The sequence below is a fragment of the Cololabis saira genome, chromosome 18, assembly GCF_033807715.1.
Source record: "Cololabis saira isolate AMF1-May2022 chromosome 18, fColSai1.1, whole genome shotgun sequence".
NCBI lineage: Eukaryota > Metazoa > Chordata > Actinopteri > Beloniformes > Belonidae > Cololabis > Cololabis saira.
Window position 1 is genome coordinate 18,246,768 of NC_084604.1, and position 27,815 is coordinate 18,274,582.

A 27,815-nucleotide genomic window follows, 5' to 3' on the forward strand; every position below is an offset into this window, starting at 1 on the left:
GTGACATCTATGTTCTGTCAACAGAAAGTATTTGAAAGGGTGATTAGGTTGAGGTTAAAAGTTCAAGCACTTAACGTGATTTATGAGTCTAAAAATAACATCAAATGTGACTTATTTCTATAGTGTTTCTCAGGACGTCTCTGATAGAAGCCAAACATCACAAACAAGCAGGCCAAAACCTTCTCCGCATGTCGTCCTGTCCCTGATGTTCCGCTCCTATTTATGTAGGACTGCAGCAAATGTCTGTCTCTATGCTTGCTAAATTAGGTCCCAGGGGACATTCACACGGTTTTCCTTCTTTTGTTGAGGACATGCAAATGAGAAAAAGTAAAGCGCCCCTCAGTAAAGGTTGACAATGAGATAAAACGGTATTTATTTCCACACTATTGGAAGTTTGTATAAGTTATTCTCGTTACTATATTTGACCAAAGCAAGAGTGATAGGTGTCGGCTGATGAGCTCATTAAAGGGACGTGAACGTGAGCTTTCCCCCTGAATGACGCAGGGCTTTCGTTGTCATTCTGGGTACAAACCTCTCTTTTTTCTTCGTCAACGTCCTGTATATGGCCGTATCGATTATCTATCAGTCCACGATGACTTACCTCTCTGCTGGGCGCTGCTGCATTGCCATAGCAACGCAGCGATAAGCACGGGCACGAGTCGCTTCATTTTGTCCGGTGTGCTTTGACGGGCGGGTGCGCGCGCTGCGTGTCCGCGCGCGGCTGTGCTCTCCGTTGAATGACAGGGAAAAAAGTTTCACACAAGTTGAGCCAAACTCTCCTTTGCACTCCTCCTCCTCTTCCTCCCTTCTCCCCTCCTCTCTGGAGGGAGATAGATAGATAGATAGATAGATAGATAGATAGATAGATAGATAGATAGATAGATAGATAGATAGATAGATAGATAGATAGATAGATAGATAGATAGATAGATAGATAGATAGATAGATAGATAGATAGATAGATAGATAGATAGATAGATAGATAGATAGATAGATAGATAGATAGATAGATAGATAGATAGATAGATATGAAACCAGTGCTAAACCACTGGTCTTTTTTTGTCTTTTTTTCTTTTTAAACCCACCAGTTTTCCCAGTTAAATGCACTACTACTCCATGGCCCCCCCTGCTGACCTGCACCGCTCACTGCGCTTTGGGGCAAAACATGTCTCCTCATAAAAGCAGACGCAGTACTGAAATGAAGGAAAACTGTGATAATCAGTACTCGAGATGAGGGGGGGGTGGCATCCCCCCTGAAATAAAAACGGTCAAAATCATCCCCCCTGTAAAACTGCCATCCCCCATTTCCATCCCTTATGTCATTTCATCAATGAATGTGGTTTTACTGCTATTTCAACATTTAGAGTCATCACCAGAAAAATAACTTATTTGACAATTTTCACCTGTTTCAAGTACATTTTCATTTGAAATAAGTAGAAAATCTGCCAGTGGGACAAAATTTATCTTCTCATTACAAGCAAAAAAATCTTGTTCCACTGGCAGATTTTTCTACTTATTTCAAGTGAAAATTTACTTGAAACAGGTGAAAATTGTTGTTATTTCCAGTGATGAGTCTTGTTTTAAGTGTAATGAGATTTGTTTTACTAAATGAGACATTTTAAAGGAGCCGTCTGTAAGAAATGGCCAAAACTGGTACTGCAGTCACTTTCAAAATATTGTTGAGCGGCGTGTACCCTCCCCCTCCTCCCCCGACCAGAGGTTGCCAGGTAGGCTGCAGAATGCAGCAGGAACGTAGGCTGCCATGGCTGCGATAATTAGAGAGGAGCTGGCAACCCGGACGCTGAAACAATACTGACTTGGTGATTGGGAGATAGGTGGATGGTGGAGCTTCAGAAACAATACTGACTTGGTGATTGGGAGATAGGTGGAGGGTGGAGCTTCAGAAACAATACTGACTTGGTGATTGGGAGATAGGTGGAGGGTGGAGCTTCAGAAACAATACTGACTTGGTGATTGGGAGATAGGTGGAGGGTGGAGCTTCAGGCCAAAACAAAAAATGACAACATAAACATCAGTTGAGGGCTGCAACTCCTCTTTTTAAACTGGAATATCCTGGCTCGAGTGCTGTTGTCAGTCACATAAGTATTTGAAATGAACATGATTTTTAAATGTCTGTTGACATATCGGGGTCATTTTATGATTCGTTTTATTTTTGCTCTTACATACAGCTCCTTTAACTAGAAATAAGACAAATATTCTTGTTAAGATTTTGAGTTTTTGCAGTGATCCATTTTACTTATCATGTGAAGGACAGAGGGATGTTGATAAGTTCAGAAAACTGTTTTTTATTTTTGTGTTTTGATGTATTTGATCTAAGCCCAGTGGATATTTAAAGCTTACAGAAGGCTGCATTTAACTGCTGCTATGTCATTCCTGCAGTATTTCTGCAGGTGTTTTGGTCAGTGCTATTATTTGTAATGTATTATTTGTAATCAGCACAAACTATCTGTCCCCATATGGTAAACCATCCCCCCCTGATTTCTTTTTACAACTCGAGTACTGGTGATAATAGTCTCTATTTTCAAAAACATTCTCATAGTCAAACACAAAGCAGTTATAAAATAACAAATCACTACCATATTGCACTTTCTCAAAGTGATTTATATTTTTTTGAGCACATTATTGTGGATCGTGTGGATTTTATTCATAAAGAAATAAATAACTACTCAAATTTTCAGAGTTTTTCCCTTCAATACACCCTTATGTGTACTTAACTACTGTTTGGGCCATTAAAGCTGTTTACTTCTCCATCCATGAAAGCGCGGGCATATTATAATGTTACACCTCAACAGCTTGTCAATCACGTTGCACACCTGTTGTGCAGATGTCTTCCTGTGGCTGTTAAGTGTGAATCCCTTCACTGAACAGTTACTTAATGGGCCAACATTTTAGTGTGTTTGGTTTTCCATTTTATTCATTTATTTTTTTGTATATTTCCGTGTGCTGGTCAAGCTCCCATCTACACCTTAAGACCTCCAGAGACATAGCTGCTGAGTCTGTGGACACTGAAGCCAAAGATGGGCTCTCTTCGCTGGTTTGGCAGTCCCCAGCAGCCTGGAAGTGCTGCTGGGTGTTTGTGGGACTGGGCCGCGTCAAAGTTGCACTTGGAATGGACAACAAGGTGAGTCGCATCATGAGGTATTTATTTATAGATTTATTTTACCACTGATTTCCAGTGATTTATCTTTTTACATCATCATAGATTATATTAACTGATGCTGATTGTCTGGGACATAGTTTGTGCTTTCATATTTTGCCGCTATCGATTAAGTTAAGTGTCAGAAGACAGGAACAGATACAGTTGCAGTTGAAAGCTTCCTGAAACGAAAGCTGATGGTTTATATCTAATTATCATCCCTCGTCACCCTCATCCATGTGAATTGAAGGCGTAGCATTGTTATTAAAACCCCAATTGTCTATGTACATGCACTGAGGAGAATTAAATGAAAGCACAGGGAATCTTTCAATTTTTTTTTCTGAGCAGGTTCTTTCAAGAGGATGAGGAGATGCTGATTCTGACCCACAAAGATGAGTTGAACCAAACCTACAGTGAGGATGAAAGATTTCCTGTTCACAGCATCACACGAAAAAATGAGCCATCATCTTCACGAGAAAACAGCCTGGTTTTGCAACATGAAGAGGACCCTGCTATGGGGGTAAAACCAGCTCCTAACTTGAGAGGATCCACCTGCACTGTTGGGCAGGACGATCCAGATTTTAAAGAAGCTAGAACAGTGGCAATCTCCACTGGAACTAAGACCATCACCACAACTTCAGATGGTTCCACCAGTGACTCCCTCTGGTCCAAAAGTGCTAGAAAACACAACAAACAAACGCCCTCTATGGAGCTGCATACTGACAGAAATGAGGAGAAACTGAGTTTCAAGCAGAACCAGGAGTGCAAGAGAGAGTCCTGCAGGGGGACAACAGAAAATGTGGTAAAATGGGGACTTTCTGAGGATGAAGAGGGAGAAAAAGAAGAAGACTCTGTTGGGGGTACTTTTAACCTGCTTACCAGCTTTCAAAATGACCAAGTGAGCACAAGTTTTGCTGATTCAGTTCAAACCCACAGTACTAGTGGCACAACTCTGAATTCTTCACCCACCATCACGGCCTGGGAAGCTGGCTGGAACGTCACGAATGCAATACAGGTACGAGAGTTCAGCTTAGATGGTCAAAAGGATTTTCCTTAGTAGCAGTGGTTGTCAAGTTCGTGACCTCCTACCTCATATAAAACTATTTAATTTTCATATATGATTAAAAGTGCTGCAGTGGCTTCAGGTAAGGATGGAGCTAAGTTACTTAAGATTGCCAATGTTTGTTTACAATGTATATGCGTACACATACTCTATATACTAAAGAGTAAATATGGACAAAGTCCTCATCTTTTAAAAGATAATAAAAACAAGCTTTTTTTGATAAATTAAGTACAATTTTTGTGATTTATTTCCCCCTACGTATTCATTATTTACTTCCTTCTTGTCCATCAGTGCATTATTGCTGATAACACTAAAGAAAACAATATTACACATGATGTGAGCATCTTATCTCTAATTGAAAAGGATGTTATTTGGTAATTCTATGCCCAATGTTGTGTCATTTGTGTTTTTTTCATGAAAGAAAATGATGAAACCAAATGCTTGGGGCTGTAGCATTGTCTTCAAATGGTTCATATGGTTCTATGAACACAACTGCAAAACCCATTATGACTTTTTTGATGTCAGCACTAAAAGGTGCGTGACACAGGCAGGTGTAAAACAATATCATTTTTTTGAAGACATGGGTTTTTATGCTGATAAATATAAGTATTGAAGTAAAGTATAAAACAAGCGAAAGTGCAAAAAGGAGTTATCTGGATGTGTGCAATAAAAATATAAAAGGGAAGAGAGCGATTAAGTCCAGCAAATGAAGAGGAAACAATATTGTTTCTGTGAGATTATGTTGCTGATTCTCAGGTCATTTACTTCATGTGTGCAAAAAAAACATCAACAACCTCGAACCAGGATGTTGTTTTTTTCCTCCCTGGGACTGTTTTCCCAGTCAGGACTTGACCTGCCATTGTTAGAAAATGTCAACAAGTTTACTGAGCTGGGACCATTTCAACAATGTTTTAGCTTTAATCTTATCTATTTCGTGGACAATCTTATACTGTAGTTCAAGGAACATGAGCATGATCCTCGTTTCCCCAGCAAACCACATGAAACTCTGAAGTGCGTCACATTCATTTACACAACACAGTGAACTTAGTCATTGCCGTGGTATTTAATCATTTCTTTAGCAATCTAATTTTGAAGAGCTCGTTATTATAACTTCAATTTTTTGGTGGATTGTTTACACAAACTTACATATCCACAAGCCAAATGTTTTCATCTTGTGATAACAGTTCATATTAACTTAAACTGCACATTTTTTTTTATTTCATAATTAACTTTTAGTACACCAATCTTCTTTTTTTTCTCTCCCGTAGAAGACAAATGCATAATGTGAATAATGTAAATGCGCACTGTTTGGGTGTTGAGCTGCGCACTAAGCTCAAAAGGCGTCCAGCATTAAACATACCATTTAGGCCACGTTTACACGTAGCCGGGTATTTACAAAAACGGATATTTTCCCCTCTACGTTTTCAAAAAAATCCTCGTTTACACGGACCCGCATGAAAACGCTCTTAACGTCATGCAAGCCAATCAGAATCCTGGAAAAACATCAACAAATGACACGTGTGTAACTTCCAGTTAAGGGCTGATTTATGGTTCCGCGTTACATTAACGCAGAGCCTACGGCGTAGGGTCCGCGGCGACGCGCACGTACCTTGCGCGTCGCCGCGTACCCTACGCCGTCGATTTAACGCGGAACCATAATTCAGGCTTCATGCTGCTGGCTGACGCGCTCACAGGCTTGAATGAGCAGGAGGCTGGACGGGGGGGGGGGAGTTACTTTTAAGTGTGACTTTAGAATATTAAACAGGTAAAATACAAGAAAATATTGACGGTGGCCAAACTAATTGTAAACACAGGTCGCACACATGACGCTGGTGAGTTTCTGGTGCATAATGTGACGTTCTGAAGCTTAAATCTCCGTTTTCCTCCGTTTAGACGCAAACGGGAAAACGGAGTTTTTGAAAATCTCCACTTTGGCCGGAGTTTTCAGAAATGATCGTTTTTGGTGACTTTGACCTCCGTTTCCGTGTAAACGGACGGCCAAAACGCATGAAAACGCCTCCGTTTTTGTAAATACCCGGCTACGTGTAAACGGGGCCTTAATTTGCTCTCATTGTGTTTTCACATTGCTAAACAATGCTTTGTAGTTTTGCAGGCTATTTGTAAGGCACTCTCCAGTCTTCATAATCAAATTAAGCGTGAATCAAATTGTTTTAAAAAAATGAACATCTCCCGGTCGCAGCGTGTCCCTGTGGCAGTAAAACTAATAGCTTATTATGCTGTAAATGCTGGGCCTTATTCAACAATTGCACTCATGTTAATGTGTTCTTTCAGTGAATGACTGTGGTGTAATTTCACAGTGTCACAGGGTCTGCAAAGAATACATTACGACATTAGGGCAATAATAAGCAGCCATGCACAAATACAGTACAGAACAGACAAATGCTGAAGCATACAATTCTTGCAAATATGCATCTAATGCGCTGCAAGTTCTGTTGTTACCATCCAAATGGTTAATTCAACTTATAAGTAGCAGACAAACAAACATCATATGTGCTGGGTGTATTGTCCATTTATGTAATTTAACTGTTAGCATTCTAACTGTTAACATTTTATTTTTTAACTCAGCTAACACGATATCATTTGCTTACCAGGACTTTTAGATTGGTTAATGTTTTATTGTTTGTTCATTACGTGAAGTACGTACTACAATCAGCAACTTTAGCTGCTTCGTAATCTTATATATATATGTAGGTCACATTAACTGAATTGAAATTGAATTGAAAAGTACTTCAATAACCCTATAGGGCAGTTAAATTGCTGCAAAGTATCACTGTCCAACAGAAGAACTAAAAATAAGGAAAAATATATAGAACCAATAAAGAGGCTGCTAGGTCATGCATTTCATCCTAACGGTCTTCTTGCATGGAACAGAGAGTAACTGTAAAAGTTTATTGCGGTGGGTAGGAATCAGCTCCTGTAGCAGTCCTTACTGCTGAAGAAAAGTCCAACTGAACACACTGTGTGTGTCATCAAAATATTGTGCAGAGTTTGTGTTGTCCATTATGTCTAGTAACTTTTGAAACATCCTTCTTTGAACAACCTATTAAAGAAAGCTGGGTCTGTGAGCTGGCTCCACCTCTCTGGAGCCAGGAGGCCAATAGGGCCAATAGGGGGGCTTCTCTGGCCCATGCTTTTATATTATGATTGAATTTGTCCATCTATACATTTGCTACTCAATTAACTTTTGAAACAAGTTGCGCTGTGAGGTACACCTCCAACAGAGGACCACTGACTAGCGAGCTCTGAGCCTGGCTGGAGTGCAAAGTAGCTATAGCAACCACTGGCTAGTGATCTAGTCTGTGAACCTTGAAGGGTCCAGGCCAACCTGGAATCTGGATTAGCCAGAGGATCCAGGCGATTCTTCCTGCAGCTACAGTTAGCAGCCAACAAGAAAGAGGCCTTCCAGCTGGACTAGCCCTGGTTAACTGCCTTCAGCTGGAGGCAAAAGTAGCTGCTTGAGGCGACTTGGCTAAGCTTTGTCACTCAACCCCTTCAAGCCAACCCAGAGCCAATCACAGTGGTCTGTTGGTACCATGAGCAAGATGAGGAAGAGCAGTGGAGCTATGAAACTGTAATGCTTGCACAAAATAGTCCAATATTTTCTTTTCTTCATTGGAGCAGTTAATAAATTGAAAAGATGGCTGCAATACAGTATCAGAAAAAGAAAAGTAAATTTACTACTACTACTACTACTACTACTACTGTCATTTAGCAGACGCTTTTATCCAAAGCGACTTACATCTGAGAGAACAACACAAGCACAAGTTCACATAGGAGGGTACAGCAATTGCTGGTTAGACTGCTGAGAGTCCAGTTGGACACACAAATGTAGGGTAATAATTCTCTGGAAGCATATTAGAATGTTCAGATACAACCAGATGATTACATGTTGACAGTGAAAGGCAAAAGAAAGCCTCTGGTGTTGAAACATCTATCAAAGCAGGAAGGAAAATATCTATTTTCCCATGTTCTTTCCTTGATGCAAATGTAAAGCACTGTCTGCCAGCTTAATGAAGTTTTTATTACAAAGTAAATTTGCTGCCAAAAGTGCTGAAATAACAGCTCAATCCCTCGATGCTCTCGATTTGGGAATATTTTGAAAGTCAGTTTGATTCCCAACGTGGCTGCTAATGAAGCAGCTTCTGTTTATGTGTCTTCTCCATACTGTAAATATCTTGATTTTTGACATTGAGCAAGACTAAAATTAATTGAAGAGTCTATGATTGAATATATTCTCTGAAGTGACATTTCGTTTTGAACTGCGATGAAAATTCCAGACCAAGTTGATTGTGATTTTCAAATACAAACACTAATCATGCGAGAATAAAAGTCCCCATTTTTTAGCAGAAAATTATCCAATTATCCTTTTTCTACTTTTTCTACTGTTTTCTGGCTTAAATTCTGAAAGGATGTTAGTGCTACACAACAGAAGACTGAAAATACAGGTACCTGCATTTTATGAATCTTTGATACATGTGTCTGTGTATATGCATATATATATACACATCTATCTATCCATATATATGTATATCTATCGATGTTTCCTATATAAAAAAATGGGTATAATGGTAGCAGAATAGAAACAACTGAAAATTGAATTCAATTCATTTTTTTAATTTATTACACTATATAAATACATATAATACTTTATAACTCCCCAAAGGGAAATTATGTTCACACAATGTAAATTACCTTGGAAAGAAAAAGTCAAACATCTAAATAAGTTACATACAAATAAACATGAAGTCAGAAATTGTCAGATAATAGGGGTGGTTAACATCTCCAGAGATCAATATGAAAGCACTGCAGCGTTGTAGTCACGTGCATAGTCAGGTAAACGAGGGTGAAGCCTCTCAGTACACAGCATAAATGGAAACTTAAAGCAAACAGTATAAAGGATGTTAAAGTAACTAATATGTGATAGGATTGATTCAGAAATGAAAGACAAATTCCTCCATTCTTCCAGAGACTTCAGAATAATAACACACTTTGGTAAAACCCATGGGACTTCTGTCATGGTTTGGAAATTGGCACTTTCAGTTATTTAAATGTCAAACCTTTCTGTTTCCACTCATGTCAGCTCTCTCTAATCCCTCATGGTGGAGAAAAGACTTTTCTCTGTCACTTTTTTGTGAATAAGGCATGTGTTTGCATAAAGTATTAGAACATAACCTTAAGGGCAGCTTCAGAATTTTGTACTTGGAAACCGAGAAGGGAATATACAATTATATGCTGTCAAAATACAGAAGCAGTCTGGGAAACGCTTTGTACACCCCGTGATTTAGTAGCTTGTAGAACCACCATTAGCTGCAATAACTGACACTAACATCGACTGTATGTGAAGTTGTCATTCTTTCACACTATTGTGGACGAATTTCAACCCACTATTCTTGTTTAAATTCATGGAGGTTTACAGGTAAGAAAAGGGTAGAAGGTATTGGAAGAGTCCCTAAGAGTCAGCAAGATTTTGAGAACAATTACAAAGCACACCCACCTTCCTTCAGACATGCATCTCAATGCAAGTGCATGAATATGCAATGCCAGATAACTGAAGAAAACAAGAGTTTGACAGAGAAGCTAACAGTATAATGACTTTACTAGGCTTACACAATATTATTTTAAAGCCCTGTTACTTCCACCGGCAATAATCCTTTTTTTTTTTTTTTTAATAAAAATGTATTCTTAATTATAAAGATATTTTTTAAAGGAAAAAGGGAAAAAGGAAAAAATGGATAAAATGGAAAAGAAAAGATCTACTATACCCAACCTTTAAGCTTCCACCACTGCATTTCCAGTACGTTGTGGTCTGGACTTTACAGAGCCAATGTAACATAACTTTACATTTACATTTCTTTTTGCTGTTCTGTTGCAAATGTACATTTGTGCACGGGTCCATTGTCCTCTTACATGACCCAGTTTTATTCAAACTGATTGACAACTACGTGGACCCAGATTTGCCTTATTGACTCGTTTACAGCAAAGTACCCAGATCACATACTTGCAAAACAAACCCAAATCACTGTCCCTTCACCACCGTGCTTGACAAGGCTAGTTTATCTGTATAGCACATTTCATGTACGGTACAAGAAATTTCAAAGTGCTTTACATTAAACTTTTTTTTTTAAATGCAATAAAAAGTAAAAAGTTTAAAAGCAGAATTAAAGACAAACAGACATGACTGCTGGTATGAGGTGTTTTTGCAGATATAATATGTAATGTATAATAAAGTGCTGTCCATAATGGCCAAACATCTCTATGTAAGCGTTTCTGTCCAAAGGACTTTCACCCAGAAGTCTTATGGCTTGCTCAGATGAAACTTTTCAAACATAAGCCATCCTGTCATGTTCTTTTTATACCAAATTAACCTTTATTTTCTTGTTTGAGTTTCAAACAGCCCATACCTGTTCAGACTTTTCAAATAACGCGTTTTGGGAACCAGAGATCAATATCCACACTCCAAAGGAAGTCACGAGGAGTTTCGCCCAAGTTGAAGCAAGGTACTAAGATCTAGGCCGTTATCGTGTGAGGTGACAATTGGAGCAAATTTGAGTCAATATTATTCATATCTTGCAACAAAATGAAAAAAGTTTAATATTATATCAAATTAGCTTGAGGTCATGTGGTTCTTGGGTTCACAAAAGAATCTTGCTGTAGTGACCCTCCAAGATCCTTAATCTTCGGTCTGTGACTAAAAACACTGGCTTAGTGTTTAGATGTCAAAGAAAAAGATGTTAGCATATAAAAAAACATTTCTTTTTGAAGTTTTCGCAAAGCCGTCTAGTGCATGGTCAGCATAACAAGCTGTAGAGTCTGAGCTCCTGGGGTTTGCTATTTTGCATTGCATAATTTGACTTTTGACTTGCACTCATGGGAACATTGGCAAGTGGTTTACAAGTTTGCCATAGTTTAAATGTTAATAGTTTTTTCTTCTATGAAGGAAACTCTAAATTGTTTGGAAATTAGGTTACAACTTTTCCAGATTGATGTGTGTCAACAGTTGCCTCTCTAAAATCACTGCTCACTGCCCCCCCCCCCCCCCCCCCCCCCCAGTTGTTTGCATAAATTTGGTTAATATCAAATTTGGCAAAACTAAAAGGCACATATATGCATTTTGATCTTAGAACTGGGGTTTTTGTGCATGGGTGTTGTGTGACAGTGTGTTTCCTTTACCAGCCCTCTTGACAGTCTACCATGTTTTATTGATCCCTAAAAAAAAAGAAGCTGAGTCTGGATAGATACATATCAATTACATGAAAGAAACATAATATACAATATGCATAATACATACCATCTATGTATGGAAATGTACATACATGTATCTTTATTTGGTCATACATATCTAAATATACCAATATGAAGAAATTTTAATGAAGACAACTTTACAGTTAATGATACTTACATAACCCTATATCCATTGTGTGTGTATGCATATTAATTATTGGTGAAAAAATTGTGCAGTCCTCATTAAGTCAAAATGTGAAAGTACATACATGTTCTAGGGTTATCATCAATTTAGATATTATATATGGTGTTGTGTGTACTATATAACGATTCATCGTTAACTCGTTAGTATTGATAGCTTTATTTATACAGAAATATATATGTACGTACATACATACACGCACGCACGCACACACGCACGCACGCACGCACGCACGCACGCACGCACACACGCACATACAGTACAATCAAAAAGAAAGCCAAAAATAAAAACCAGTGATGAAAGTAATAATAGCAATGATTTCAATGAGGATTCTGACAATTATAACGGTAATTATGGGCATGCCAAGTAGTGACATGACCATTATTGCAATTGTCCAGAATGGCCCAAAGGGCAATGTTGCTAGCATTTTGCTAACAAGCTAAAGTCGCAAACGTCCCACTGCGCACCAGCGGGTGTACAGCATGACCCCGCTCTGATGTGGAAGAAAAAAATCCCCCAAAAATAAAACACGCCCGAAAAAACGAGCAAAAACATGAAAATGAAGGCGATATAATAGTATACAGAAAAGGTTTCCCTTTTCTTATTATTCCGCACGCTTTTTTCGGCCGTTAATACGGCCCGAACCGCAATGTGCACCCATGCATGACATACATCGTTAGATGCGGTTCCATCCTGCCTCGATGGGTATTACTTTTCTCAGTCAAGAGTGTTACCGTGGCAACGCTAGATGCCAAAAAGAAAGAAAAGGCAAAAATTCGGACGCTTATTGCTCGGCCGAACTTTATCGTAGAGACATTGATCCAATTTACAAACATTCGGCCCGATCCGCCCTAAAGGACCGTACAGCCTTATCATGCAAATTATTACGGTTTTTGCGATATTTAACTTTCAATTAAAAAAAAAATTCCATTTGACTTTGGACGCTTGTTGCTAGGCAACAGGTTATTGTAGAGACATCGTACAAATGTTCCCCGACTCGGCACGCTGTGGACTTCAACATATTCAAATTTCATGAAGCTGTGATATAAGGACATTTTATGTCAAAATCCATGCCAAATTTCCCCATTCATTCGTATGGGTTTTTTTTACCATGGTGAAAAAAAAACCTATCCGTTAACGTAGCCTGAACCGAAACGTGCACCCATGCATGGCATACATCGTTAGATGCGTCTCCGTCGTGCCTCGATGGGTATTACTTTTCTCAGTCAAAAGTGTTACCGTGGCAACGCTAGATCACAAAAAGCAAAAATAAAAAACGCAAAATTCGCGGCTTATTGCTCGGCCGAACTTTATCGTAACAACATCGTTCAAATTTACAAACACTCGGCCCGATTGGCACTAACGGACCGTACAACCTCATTATGCCAATTATTACAGTTTTTGCAAAATTTACCTTTCTTTTTTTTTAATTTCCATTTGACTTTGGACGCCTTTTGCTACGCAACAGGTTATCGTAGAGACATCATACAAATGTTCCCAGACACACTGTGAACTTCAACATACTCAAATTTCATGAAGCTGTGAATTAAGGACATTTTTTGTCAAAATCCATGCCAAATGGCCCCATTCATTCGGATAGGGTTTTTTACCATGGTGAAAAACAAACCTATCCGTTAACGTAGCCTGAACCGGAACGTGCACCCATGCATGGCATACATTGTTAGATGCGTCTCCATCGTGCCTCGATGGGCATTACTTTTCTCAGTCAAAAGCGTTACCGTGGGGACGCTAGACGCCAAAAAGCGCGCCCCATTAATAACTATTGGGAGCACAGGAATGAATGCCAAACAAACGTAAACACCTCAAACTGACATAGAACCACCCCGAACACAAACACTACAGCCCCAAACCAAAGCAGCAAAAGGGGACGAATGGGCAGTAGGACATGCTCATATCAAAATTTCCTGAAATTTTCTAGTTAGGGCCCGAGCACCTTCAGTGCGAAGGCCCTATTGTATCTGTAGGAATTATTTGTATTTTTTTTATTATTATTATTATTATTATTATTATTTTTCTGACGAAAGGAGGGCCTTTTTGCCCCCCTAAACGTGCCCAAAAAGTCACCAAATTTTGCACCCAAGCCAGGCCTGGCGAAAAATTTGATATTTAATGGTTTGCATTAATGGGCGTGGCAAAATGGCTCAACAGCGCCCCCTTGAAAACTTTGTGCCTCAAGCCCCACGATACGGTTTGACGTACATGCACGAAAATCGGTACACACCTGTATCATGACGTAACTTAAAGAAAAGTCTCTTGGCGTCATGCCCGAAACCGAACAGGATGTCGGCCATTTTGAATTAGTCGTGTCATTTTGGCGAAATTTATGCCATTCCTTCGGCAGTTAATACGGCCCGAACCGTAACGAGCACCCAGGTGTGTTATACATCAAAATGTGCGTCTCCATCCTCCGACACCACGCATTACTTTTCTCTCTCAAAAGCGTTACCGTGGCGATGCTAGACGCCAAAAAGCGCGCCCACCCTTCATCTGATTGGTTCAGACAGAAAAAACTTTGCGCCTCAAGCCCCTCAATACGGTTTGACGTACATGAACGAAAATCGGTACACACCTGTATCATGTTGCAACTTACAGAAAAGTCTCTTGGCACCATGGTCGAAACCGAACAGGAAGTCGGCCATTTTGAACATTCTGAATGAATCACGTAATTTTGGAGCAATATATGCCATTCCTTCGAGAATTAATACGGCCCGAACCGTATCATGAACCCAGATGTGTTATACATCAAAATGTGCGTCTCTATCCTGCGACTACGCGCATTACTTTTCTCTTTCAAAAGTGTTACCGTGGCGACGCTAGACGCCAACAAGCGTGCCCCCCCTTCATCTGATTGGTCCATATTTGATAGTTCCCCAAAAGGCACCAAATTTGGCATGCAAGCAGGGCCTGGCGATAAATTTGATATTTCATGGTTTGCATTAATGGGCGTGGCAAAATGGCTCAACAGCGCCCCCCGGAAAACTTTGTGCCTCAAGCCCCACGATACGGTTTGACGTACATGCACGAAAATCGCTACACACCTGTATCATGGCACAACTTCAAGAAAAGTCTCTTGGAGCCATGGCCGAAACCGAACAGGAAGTCGGCCATTTTGAATTAATTGTGTAATTTTGGCGCAATTTATGCCATTCCTTCGGCAATTAATACGGCCCGAACCGTAATGTGCACCCAGGTGTGTTATACATCAAAATGTGCGTCTCCATCCTGGGACTACACGCATTACTTTTCTCTTTCAAAAGTGTTACCGTGGCGACGCTAGACGCCAAAAGGCGCGCCCCCCCCTTCATCTGATTGGTCCATATTTGATAGTTCTCCAAAAGTAATCAAATTTTGCATGCAAGTCAGACTTGGCGATACATTTGATATTTCATGGTTTGCATTAATGGGCGTGGCCTAACGGCTCAACAGCGCCCCCTAGAATACTTTTATCTGCCATAACTTTTGAATGGTTTGACATAGGAAGTTGTGGGTGGTGTCATGGGACTCAGTAATGAGTCCTTAAGCTTCGTTGGCCTTAATTAGCCCCGCCCCTTCTTCTGATTGGTTGTCCCTTTTTTCTGCTATAACTTTTTAATGGTTTGACTCCCGCTTCCTGATTCAAACGTCTGCCGGCCCCGCCCCCCGACCAATCAGTGGCGAGTAGGGTGATGACGGCCCCGCCCCCCGACCAATCAGTGGCGAGTAGGGTGATGACGGCCCCGCCCCCCGACCAATCAGCTGTTGTAATGTGGTGACGTTAGAAATAGTCCCGTGCTCAGCCCGGTTAGAACCTCGGTGAATGGTTACAGAAAAAGTAATAATAAAATAGTAGTGTTTTACTAATATTTATACCTTACAAATATTTAAAAAATTAGGAAAAAAAAGTTCCAGACATTATATCGCTATCTTGGTCTGTCCTAAGCCAGTAAGTCAAAGTGAGGTATCAGCTGAGATATAGCTCAACCAGATCATTGCGGTCTTTGGTGCCGGTGGTTGGGAGTTCGAGCCTGGCAGGATGATGACATTTTTGTAAGCTAATTTTGTGTTTTTTTAACATCAAGATGTGCGTCTCTTTCCTGCGACGACGCACATTACTTTTCTCTTTCAAAAGTGTTACCGTGGCGACGCTAGACGTGAAAAAGCGCTCGTCCCCTTCATCTGATTGGTCCATATTTGATAGTTCTCCAAAAGTAATCAAATTTTGCATGCAAGTCAGACTTGGCGATACATTTGATATTTCATGGTTTGCATTAATGGGCGTGGCCTAACGGCTCAACAGCGCCCCCTAGAATACTTTTCTCTGCCATAACTTTTGAATGGTTTGACATAGGAAGTTGTGGGTGGTGTCATGGGACTTTGTAATGAGTCCTTAAGCTTCGTTGGCCTTAATTAGCCCCGCCCCTTCTTCTGATTGGTTGTCCCTTTTTTCTGCTATAACTTTTTAATGGTTTGACTCCCGCTTCCTGATTCAAAAGTCTGCCGGCCCCGCCCCCCGACCAATCAGTGGCGAGTAGGGTGATGACGGCCCTGCCCCCCGACCAATCAGTGGCGAGTAGGGTGATGACGGCCCCGCCCCCCGACCAATCAGCTGTTGTAATGTGGTGACGTTAGAAATAGTCCCGTGCTCAGCCCGGTTAGAAACCTCGGTAGAATGGTTACAGAAAAAGTAATAATAAAATAGTAGTGTTTTACTAATATTTATACCTTACAAATATTTAAAAAATTGGGAAAAAAAAGTTCCAGACATTATATCGCTATCTTGGTCTCTCGTAAGCCAGTAAGTCAAAGTGAGGTATCAGCTGAGATGTAGCTCAACCAGATCATTGCGATCTTTGGTGCCGGTGGTTGGGAGTTCGAGCCTGGCAGGATGCCGAAATTTTTGTAAGCAAATTTTGTGTTTTTTTTACATCAAGATGTGCGTCTCTTTCCTGCGACGACGCACATTACTTTTCTCTTTCAAAAGTGTTACCGTGGCGACGCTAGACGTGAAAAAGCGCTCGTCCCCTTCATCTGATTGGTCCATATTTGATAGTTCTCCAAAAGTCACCAAATTTTGCATGCAAGCCAGGCCTGGTGATACATTTGATATTTAATGGTTTGCATTAATGGGCGTGGCCTAACGGCTCAACAGCGCCCCCTAGAATACTTTTCTCTGCCATAACTTTTGAATGGTTTGACATAGGAAGTTGTGGGTGGTGTCATGGGACTCTGTAATGAGTCCTTGACCTTCATTGGCCTGAATTAGCCCCGCCCCTTCCTCTGATTGGTTGTTCCTTTTTTCTGCTATAACTTTTGAATGGGTTGACATAGAGAGTCGTGGGTGGTGTCATTTCTGATATGCTTATGGGGGGCGGTGGACGTGAGTGCGAGGGCCCGTTCATCGCTGCTTGCAGCTTTAATTATAATTATCATTCGTTATTGCTACCAACATCCTCATCATATCAAACTGTACAAGATCCCCGCCAGGCACATTGGCACCGGCTGTAACCCACTAACCGAGGAGGACCAGCCCACGATGGACCCTTGGCGCAGGGCCCCCACCTCCCCAGTGCTGCACCGCTGCACCGCTGCCCCCAGAGGCCTGGGCAGGACCCTTGAGACAAGGGCGGTGATAAGGCTGGCCCCACCAGGCCCCCCAGGCCCCCCAACCCCATCGCGCCCACACACATGGCAACAGCCCACCAAGAGCAACCAACTCACCAGACTCCCACCCCATACAGCCCTCTAAAATCACTGCTGATGTCTTTCTTCTTTTGCACTGTCAACACACATCTAAATTCTCCAGGCTGGCAAGCTGACAAATTGTGTGCTTTTCAGATGTCTGCACACCTGCTTATGATCAGTTTTTCAAAAGCATTTGATGAAAAGCACCTGCCTGCCACTTTCAATTCATATGAAAGCAATAAGGGTGTACTTTGTTCTTCACACACATCTTCTCCAGTTTGGCCCAGTTTTGGTTAAATACAATGTAATATTGAGGACTTATCAGGAACAGATTATTATTAATGTGCTATAAAAGCCTCAGAACTGAAAAAAAAAAAAAGTTTTGCTTTCTTTTCCCATGACTTCATCTACATGTGTTGAGTAATACTGTAGGTGCTTTGGCTGTGAGACTGTTTAAGAATTACATTTGAAAAAAAAATATTTATTTTCTCTCAAGCCAATCAGGGATTTCTCAATTACTTTCTTTTGACCTTATGTGATTGGGAGCTGCTTCAGGTTGTGCTCAGTTAGCTGACAAAGAGACAGAGAGAAAGAGAAGAGCGCTGAAAGGGGGGGGGGTTGAAATCAAATACTCGAGAGTCAGTTTTCCTCATACTGCTTTCATCCCCAGCAGCTCCATTCAAACATCAAAGCTCTATCAGTATATGCCTAACAGACAGCAGTTACTAAATAGTAACTTGAAAGAGAAAGAATGAGCTTGTCTGTTTATGCATCCACAGTGTGTGTGCTTGCGTCTGCCGTGTGTGATGTGTTTCCATAACGCTCTCTGTGAGTCCGCGTATCTTCATGTTCCAACATTCAAAACACAACAACTCCATCAAAGTAGCTTGTTGCCTCCTCTGATCTCACATCATCCAACTTTATGCTCTGCAGCAGTGAAGCTGCACTGCTCCCCCCACCCCCACCCCCACCCCCTCCGCTTTCATTCTGCATCCCTCTCCTCCTCTTGTTTTCTTGCCTCCCACTTTCACCTCCGTTCTCTCTCCTCTGTCTTCTCTCTCTGGCAGCCACTTACATTTTCTCTTGGTGATGGGCCAAAGCTCGACTCGCCTTTTCCCTTCTGCTCCTGCTGGTCTCCTGCATCCTCAGACTCTCCAGGCATCACGCCAAAAACGCTCCTCTCGCCTCCTCATCATCCAACCATGAAGAGTTCTTTCATCTCCTTTCTCTCCCTTTCCTGCTCAGCTGTCCTTAATCCTTGCTAGTTTCAAATTTTCACACTTCACTCATTTCGGCAGTGCTTTTTCAAGATATGTGACGATCCCAAACCAACTTGGACTAACATTATTTGACTTAGTCTTTTCACAAAATTGCACATCTTATACTTCATACCCCTATACAGTATAAGTAATATTGATATTTTCTGTGCAGGGACCTCTGTACTTCAGTTTCAAAACTGGTTTGTGTTTTTTTTTGGCTTAAATGAAAGTAATATATTCTATATGTAAATGAGCTAAGACGAGTGTTTTGGTACATAACTACAACATGAGCGGATCTCTAAAGGGTAAATGAATAAAAGGAATTTCAGAGTGAAGATGAAGACCAGGACGACATTTTAAATGTTTGAGCACATTGAAAGAGACACACGATAATTAAAAAGGTTAGATGAAGCTTAAGTCAGAGCCTTTTAAACAGTCTGGCTCCTCATGTCTCCACCACTAATACTTTAAAAGATAAAACAACCAGTGTCCACAAAGCAAGGGAAGGATATCAGAAAATAGCTACACATAAAGTGCAGGGCAGTTGTTTCTTAAATTTGTGATGTATAGGTCAAGTTGAGGTCTGGAAGATTAAAACAACTCTCTGAGAGAACTGCTTGTAAGATAGTTAGAAAATCAAAGCCCATGTTTGACTTTTAAAGACGCCTTAGCAGACTGTGGAGTCCTGGTGTGCTGCTATGCAGTATCATCTGCACATATCCAGTCCTAATGAAGACACACCAGAAGAAAACCATATGTCCAGATCATAAAAAATGCTGGAAAACGCCTCGAGACAACTTATTTTGTAATCAACGCTATATAAATAAAATTGAATTAAACTGAAATTTTCCAACATGAAAGAAAACAAAAAACTCCTTTTTGCTCATTCAAATATTTATGTACTTACAGTAACCAAAATAATACATATGTACAGCAGATGTACTAGAAAATGCCAGTCATTTAAACTCTTATTCACACCTATCATTTTTGTGTTTCATATGTTTGTTTTATATATTTGTCTGCTGTTATCTATTTCTCAAGAACGAGGGGCTGGTGAGAAGTCTTCCCCTTCCTACTGTCAATTCTTTGTTATTGATGACAGACAGAAACCAGCAAGAATTCAAAATAAAATCAGTTATATGATATATGTTTTGAATGTAAACTTGAAGAACACCAAATGAGCGTTGGGGTTTTTTTGTTTTGTTTTTTAACCCCCATTGCTTTCTTTTTTCTATGGTCTTCTTAACCAGTCTCCTCTAACGTGCTCTTTGCTCTTCTCTTGAATCCCTCAGGGTATCTTTGTGTTGGCTCTGCCCTTTGCACTGGTCCACTCAGGTTACATGGGTCTGGTGCTGCTGGTTCTGTCGGCATGGATCTGTAACCACACAGGGAGCACCCTGGTGGCCTGCTTGTATGAAGTGGACCAAAGGTGAGCTTTCTATGGGTTTCTCCCAGCAACATCCCCTCATCATGAAACTCTACTGTTGTAATACTTTTGCCATCCACGGTGAATGTGTAAGGTTCTGTTTGTATATTTTAGTGGAGGACCTGGCTTGGGGTCAAGGGTTCGAGTCCGACACAGCTACCAGGATGTTATGGAGGCCTGTTGCAAAGGACTGTGGCCAAATTGGTCGGGAGTGGGAGGATGCGTGGTTAACGTTGCTCAGGTACTTGGTTCAAGTATAAGACTTGACAGCAAGAAACAGCACTGGAAATGAGTGAACTCACTTTATATTTTGGGTGATAACTTGAAGCAAATCAAACATAATTTAAGCTTTGCGTGAGCAGGTAATTGTGTAAATAAAAGTATGTTGTTTTCAAAGACTTGCTGTAAATGTACGATGGGAAAATCTGTCATTGCAGGTCATTGAACTGTTGATGACCTGCACGCTGTACCTGCTTGTCTCCACCAGCCTGTTGAGTGAGAGTCTGTCAGGAGCAGCGCTTCCCAGATCAGCGTGCTCACTCGTAGCTCTGATGTTCCTTCTGCCCTGCCTGCTGCTGAGTGATCTCAGACCAGTCTCCACTCTCAGCCTGCTCTGCTCCCTGGCTCACATACTCATAAGGTGATGGAATCAAAGCAAAGACGGCTTTTTCTTTTTTCTTTTTCTGACAGAACAGCAAAAGGAATTCATTTGATAATGTTCCCATTCTCATTATAGTAATTGTGTTGCAACTGCCTGTGGTTAAGTTGTCTTCTCCCACTTGTTACAACCCGCTGTCGCTGGCTGTTTGATTTATTTCTAATCTGAACCGCCTTAAATGAGCCAGGAGGCAGAAGCCTGGGTCTAGACTCTCGACATTATTGGCTGCAGGACTGCTGAGAGCGGTCCCATCTCTCTCTCTCGCTCTCTTTTGCTTTCCTTGCTTTTAGGCAATTAATCCTGAGCTCACACACATTACCTCTCTGTTGAGCCTCTGATTATTTAAGACTTATGTGCACAAAGAAAAATACATTTGGCTCTGTTTTTGCCTCTGCTCCGCTGCACTGTTAGTTTGAATAATCACTAGCAGGGGCAGAGGATAAAGTAGCAAATAAAAATATCCAACCATTTGTTACAATGACTGCAGTGTTGCTTGAAAGTTTAGGACCCTATTTATTTTTCCGTATGGATGTCGTTGTACACAGAATTCCACACGCAAAATTATTTAGTATGTGAGTAAAAGTATGTCAACTTAATGACGATATGATTGTGAAGGTGAAGTTAGAGTCACTCTAAGTTAGTTGGTGCCCTATCAAAACCAGAGATACATGTTTTTCACCACAACGATGAACAATGCCAACTGTCTGCATTTTGTTAAAGATCACAGAGAGGTGATATGTTTATACAAATTAACAATATTATCAATATACAGAACATGATGATGCAATGTCTGCGAAAGGGTAGTTGCTTTTATGTTGGAATTACATAAATTACTGTTTTAAGGTTTCTGTTCATGGATGTATTAAATAACTGGATAGGAGATAGGAAAATGGCCGCCCATTCATTTCAATGTAAATTGCTCACCTAGCGCATACAACGAAAAATTTCCTGACTTGTGGGTTTACTTCCGCGTTAAGGGGCCCATAGAGCATGAGCAGTTGAGTCACCTCCCATGATGCTCTGGGGCCTCCCATCATGCCCCGGGGCAATGATGCGAGTATTAATATAATATGTATTAATATAATATATTAATTAATGTATATTATTACATGTATAGTATTACATATATTATTAATGTATTAATATAATATAAAAACGTCACACCCAGAAAGAGACTTTTCTTTGACTTTTCTGGCCGTTATAAAAAATTTTTGACGGATATAAAGTCCATGACTTAAAAATATAGAATACAAAGATTAGTAATTGCCGGTGATTACAGCTGGAGGTGTCCTGTGAACAGTTTTAGAGGCTTCTCTTTTACTATTGCGGTCTATGGGAAAAAAGCTTTCTGGGCCCCATGGGATTTTTTGTTGCAGTACCGCGGCTGGCCACTGGGAAAAATCGGCGTGCCTGCTGAATGCGAGACTCGGGGGCTGTTTCTGTTTCTCACGATGGCTATCCATTAGGGAATCATGGTGGTGGTATAATGGTTTGGGCCTGGTTTTGCTGCCTCTGGTTAAGCCAGACCGGCTTTCCATCGTCAGTGAAATGAAAAATAATGGCAACTTTGTAGTGAAAACTGTTTATAAACTTAAATTTAATATAAAGTAGGACATGCAGGGAGTCAACAACCCTAAGGGGAGAACTCCAAAGTAGAAAATAAAAAAATATTCTGACCGTAATTGATCAGAAGTGGTAGATCTCAGATTTTCAAACAGCACAAATGTGATTTTTTCATGTTAAATGTCACTTATCAATTTCGTTTGAAATAATAGGATTATTGTTAGGAAGTATTACCTAGCTCTTGTGGTATCCCATCTCTGCAGAACCAGCCCCATTTCTGCAGAACCAGCCAAATCAACTTATCTGGTTTATAGCTTTATGGCACCATGTCCCACATCAACAGTGATAAAACTCCCCCTACATTAGCCAGAGGTGATTAACAGACACAGGAAAGACAGAAGAATAAACCTTGTCCTAAAAGGGGGTTAACCCTGTTAACCCTGTTTTTCCTGTTATTCCTATAAGGGAACCCACTGAGTTCTTTTGTGCAGCTTTACGCTGTCCTGTGTGCAGAAGACAACTAAAGGTCATCTGAGTTGAGGAGCAGGACTGATTGGGATTTCCTCAAAATGTTAAGGTGAAATACTCAGAAAGCAGGACCTCAGGTATTCTCAGACTGACCTTTATTTCTACTTGATCTTCCTGAAATTGTATTGCAGGAGTTCGGACACTTTTTGGTATTTAGTTGTTTTTTGTTTTTTTTTTATCTTTGCAGCCTGACGACTTTCGGGAACTCATTCTCTGGGATTTTTTTAAAATTTCCTTTTTAATAGCACAATATACTTTTATGTTGAGAATATATGACTGATTGATACCTCCAGACACCACACAGTTTATTTATTATTGAGATCATTGACCTCATGGTCATTTATCCATTTTCTATACCTGATCAAACATATACAGGGTCATGGGGGTCTGCTGGAGCCTTTCCCATCTGCCTTATGGTCTTATTTATTTTTATTTATTTATTATTTTTTTTACAAACTTGAATACTTCTGATTACTTATGCCTTTCTTTTTCTGTTTAGGAATTTATTTAGCTTGCTTATCTACAAATCAATCATCCAACTGTCATAGCACACGTTTTCTCATTTGAGAATCTTTACCTTTTTCCTGTTATCTTTTCATTCATTTCTGCCTCTCCATCAGCCTGCTGGTCACACTCTACTGTTTGAGTTGCGCCAGGACCTGGTCGTGGTCCTCCCTCTCTCTGTCTGTGGATCCCGAGGACTTCTTCGTCTCAGTAGGAGTCATCATCTTCTCCTATACCTCGCAGATCTTCCTGCCTCCTTTAGAGGGCAGTATGGAGGACAGGGGTCAGTTCAATGCAATGCTGAAGTGGACTCATGCAGCTGCCTGCGTTATGAAAACATTGTTTTCCCTGGTGGTAAGTGGTGGTTAAAATATTTGAGTTCAGGTGGTAGTTTACTCACTTATTGTGACTATGCAGCAACTTTTCCTGCATAAATTAATGATGAATTTACTTTTGAAATATCCTTTAAAGGGAAGAGGACTCCAAAGGATTGAAAAGCTGATCTGTACATTCACGTATACTCATGGGTGTGCTTTCAAAGCTTTTCATTTTAAATATATATATATTTTTTTTTTTTTTAATTGTCAAAGAGCTACAGATGCTAGAACAAAAATATGAGCTGCAAGTCTATATTTGGCTCCCTCTGATGATATCATAGGTGATGAAAGGATGGGAAAAAGAACGGTGCCAACACATTTCTTCCATCCATTAGGCAGTCCTGACCTGGGGGATAGAGACCAGAGAAGTCGTCACGGACAACCTGCCCTCTAACCTCCGTCCTGTAGTTAACCTGTGTCTTCTGGCTAAAGCCCTTCTGTCCTACCCTCTGCCCTTCTACGCTGCTGCTGAAATACTGCAAACATATTTGCCAAGAGGTAAAGGTCCTAACACTGCCCACAAAGACCCTAACAAGTAATTTACTGAAAATGTGAGAAGCCTTATTTTAAGATCTGAGGTGTGAGTGATGGAGGCTAGATGTTTGTTTCTCTAGGTCACAGTGACTTACCATGTGTATTGATCACATATGATCCCAGGAAGATGCTATTCTTATTCCTGGAGTGGTAGAGGCCAATCCATCACTTGAAGTTTGGGCCTATCTGACATATAAATGGTCTTCAGCCTGGGTTCCATGTGCATTGATCTTCATGGTCATGCACAGGTGAATAAGCAAGGTGCCCTAAATAGTTGTCTTATCTCAGTCTATTACAGGGTCTTTCAATACTTGTCCTTAAGGGGGTGATGTGCTCTATTTTTCTAGATCCTTGCTTCAATACTCCTGTTTCAAATGAAGGTGTCACTAACAGACTTGTTCAGAGCTTGATGACAAGTTGATGCTGGTCATTAATTTGAATCAGGTGCGTTGAAGCGGCAAAACATCTAAAGCATGGAGGGACCGAAACTGTACAACCCTGCACTAATGCAAACCACGTAAGCAAACCCAAGCGGTCGGTTCGTATGGAGCCACACAGTGATGGACGAGCAGAGAACAGACTGGACTATTGCTGTGCAGAACTGGATCAGCAGGTCCTTTGTCAGATTGAGCTTCCTGAGCTGGCGCAGGAAGTACAACCTCTGCTGGGCCTTTTTGAGGATGGCGACTGTGTTGGTCTTCCACTTCAGGTCCTGGGAGATTGTGGAGCCCAAAAACTTGAAGGTTTCCACAGCAGTCACAGTGCTGTCGGTGATGATGATGGGTGGCAGAGTGGGGGGGCTCCTCCTGAAGTCCACTGTCATCTCCACAGTTTTGAGCGTGTTCAGCTCCAGATTGTTCTGACCACACCAGCAGACCAGCCATTCAACCTCCCATCTGTATGCACACTCATCACCGTCCCAGATGAGGCCGATTCAAACGTCAAGAGTTTAACAGACAGGTATTGTGAGGTGCAATAATTGGTGTAAAGGGAGAAGAGCAGTGGGGAGAGCACACACCCCTGGGGGGCTCCAGTGCTGATGGCCCGGGTGCTGGAAGTGATGCTCCCCAGTCTCACCTGCTGCAGTTAGAAAATTACAAATCCACTGATGGGTGGAGGGCACAATGAGCTGGGTGAGTTTAGAGTGGAGGATGGCGGGATGATGGTGTTGAACGCCCAGCAGATGTCCAAGAACAGGATCCTGGCATACGTCCCTGCATAGTCGAGGTGTTGCAGGATGTAGTGCAGTCCCATGTTGAATGCATCATCCGCTGACCTGTTTGCCACCTCATCAGCTCATCAGCCAAGATGGTTCACTGCAATGTTGGTCTCCTGTAGTTGGTGATGTTCTGCAGGCCTCTCCACACTGCACTGGGCCGTTGACTGAAAGACTGTTTCTGATCTTTTCAGCAAATCCCCTCTTGACTGCTTTCACCTCTGTCGTCAGTGTGTTCCTGGCCTGGTTATGCAGGACTCTGCCGCCGCTTCTGTAGGCCTCTTCCTTAGCCTGTTGAAGCTGCCTAAGATTACCAGAAAAACAGGATTTTTTGTGGTTGTATGTGTGGAAGGTTTTGGTGGGCACACACATGTCCTTACAAAAATTGATGAATGAGAATAAACCTGCACTCTGAGAACAGCAAGCTCTATTAGGAACATAAGGTACTATTAGGTCTTGCAAATATCGCAGAGCTAGGCCGTTTGGAGCTTTATACGCAAGTAATAACATTTTGAATTGGATTCTGAGTTTAACGGGGAGCCAGTGGAGGGAGGCTAACACTGGAGAGACATAGTCTCTCTTGTTGATTCCCGACAGCACTCGTGCTGCTGCATTTTGGATCAGCTGGAGGCTGTTCAGAGAAGTACTTGGACATCCTGCTAATAACACATTACAGTAATCTAGCATAGAAAATACAAACGCGTGAATCAGTTTTTCCGCAAAACTCTGGGGGAGGATGCTCCTAATCTTTGCGATATAATGGAGATGGAAAAATGCTGTTTTACAACCCTGATTAATATGCTGTTTAAACGACAAATTCTGATCGAAAATAACAACAAGGTTCCGCACAGTGGCATTGGAGGCCTTCGCAACCATCTAATCCCTTCCTAAGATGCTTGGGACCAAAAATAATAACCTCTGTTTTATTGGAATAATAGGAATAAGTAGTTTGATCCACCAAACAACTCATCACGCTTTCAAAAACTCTACATTTGATGCAACTGCATTCTGTGAATAACATGAGACGAACCAAAACATACTGCCCCTCTTTCTACACCAACAGCAACATAGGCCATAAAAGGCTCGTGATGTAGAAAGCTGACTCTTAGCAGCTGTAAAAAGGGATTCACCTGAACTTAAAGAGTTATAAGTCAAACAAATGACATGAAACCTTAGAAAGTAGGTCAGAAAGGAGCCATGTGTTAACATAGTTGAGTGTCAACAGTTATGAAGTCATTACATTGTGAATATACAGTTTGTTTTACAAACTGTTTTATTTTAAGTAAGAATACCTTTGGCCATGAGGCAATGACATTTTTCTTGACTAAAACTCTTAAGAGTAGCAAACTAATCTGAAAATGTCTTCTAATTTTTTTGAAAATGTTGTTCTTACTTAGAAATTAATTTTTGCAGTGGGTGGAATCAAAGTACTACACTATTACACACCAGCTCACGTCATGACTATGTCTATGTACCTATGGTCATAGCAGCTGGTGTTAGGGTTTGTGCTACCCAGGTACAGAGGGTGTAGCACGATGAGAAATTAAAAGGTGGAGGTTAAAATGAAGAGGTTGGATAATGCCACCCTGAGCTGGACTTTGATATCACAATAACAAGTCTGAATAGCACATTAATTTTCTGAATCTGTTGTCACTTCAAAGACCCGACTTCATCCTCTCAAACAGAGAATTTATTTTTTTATTTTATGTCCTCTTTACAATTAGCAGTTAAATTCAGTAAAATTGACGAGATGCTGAATTATTGTTTAACTTGTTAAACATTATTTTCTATAAACTTGCAAACCGTCAGTACTTTTTTACAAATAATGCTAACTTACAAATATGCAATCAAAATGAGGTCATAATGTAGCAGAATATGATGTCATGTGTCAACCTGGACGCTGACAAACAGAAGCAGCTGGACAATGACGAGTCATAACATGGCGAGACCTAAACATAAACAGAAGCCGGTTGCATGATCAGCACAAAGCTCCACCACTGACAGCACTGCATATATTTTAAACTTCTCTTTTAATTTATCTGCAGATGCTTCTACTTCATCCCGGTCCCAACACAGAGGTCGAGGAGTGTCTCGTCCTGCCCTGATGGCCCGTGGCGCCTTATTGCTGACATCATACTTGCTGGCCCTGCTGGTACCCCGGTTCTCCCTGCTGATGGGTTTGACAGGGAGCGTGACCGGAGCGGCGCTGACTCTCATCCTCCCGTGTCTGTTTCATCTCAAACTGCAGTGGAGGCAACTCTCTGTGAGGGGTCGCCTGGTAGATGTGGGGATACTGAGCCTGGGGATCATATGTAGTATCTTGGGTGTGATTTGCTCAGTGAAGAGACTGATGGAGGGACCACAGGAGAGGTAGATGAATTGGAATAGATTTTTTGCATTATCA

The 27,815-nt window shown here is 41.0% G+C and overlaps 2 protein-coding genes across 6 annotated transcripts in view; one reads left to right on the forward strand and one right to left on the reverse strand.

The window, feature by feature from the left end:
* The window catches only part of lama2 (laminin, alpha 2), a 216,933-nt gene extending 216,209 nt beyond the window's left edge, over positions 1–724 (reverse strand). For all 5 annotated transcript variants that reach the window (XM_061707051.1, XM_061707050.1, XM_061707048.1 and 2 more), the window contains exon 1: positions 602–724. In XM_061707051.1, coding sequence (XP_061563035.1) covers positions 602–668 — 67 coding nt within the window. In that variant the 5' untranslated portion in view covers positions 669–724. The remainder of the gene's footprint in view (positions 1–601) is intronic.
* A 2,314-nt stretch (positions 725–3,038) lies between these two features.
* On the forward strand, positions 3,039–27,785 carry LOC133464789 (vesicular inhibitory amino acid transporter-like). Its single transcript, XM_061746977.1, has 8 exons — positions 3,039–3,142; positions 3,506–4,172; positions 19,898–20,034; positions 20,146–20,272; positions 20,469–20,671; positions 23,401–23,638; positions 23,997–24,159; positions 27,457–27,785. Exons 1-8 carry the CDS (start codon positions 3,039–3,041, stop codon positions 27,783–27,785), a joined length of 1,968 nt encoding a protein of 655 aa, XP_061602961.1.
* Positions 27,786–27,815: the final 30 nt, after the last annotated feature.

Excerpts from the sequence above, each read along its gene's own strand:
- LOC133464789 (XM_061746977.1), top strand. The coding sequence starts at position 3,039 with ATGGGCTCTCTTCGCTGGTTTGGCAGTCCCCAGCAGCCTGGAAGTGCT. Across the intron at positions 20,035-20,145 it reads TTGTATGAAGTGGACCAAAG|TGGAGGACCTGGCTTGGGGT; the intron begins GTGAGCTTTCTA and ends TGTATATTTTAG. Across the intron at positions 24,160-27,456 it reads GCAAACATATTTGCCAAGAG|ATGCTTCTACTTCATCCCGG; the intron begins GTAAAGGTCCTA and ends ATTTATCTGCAG.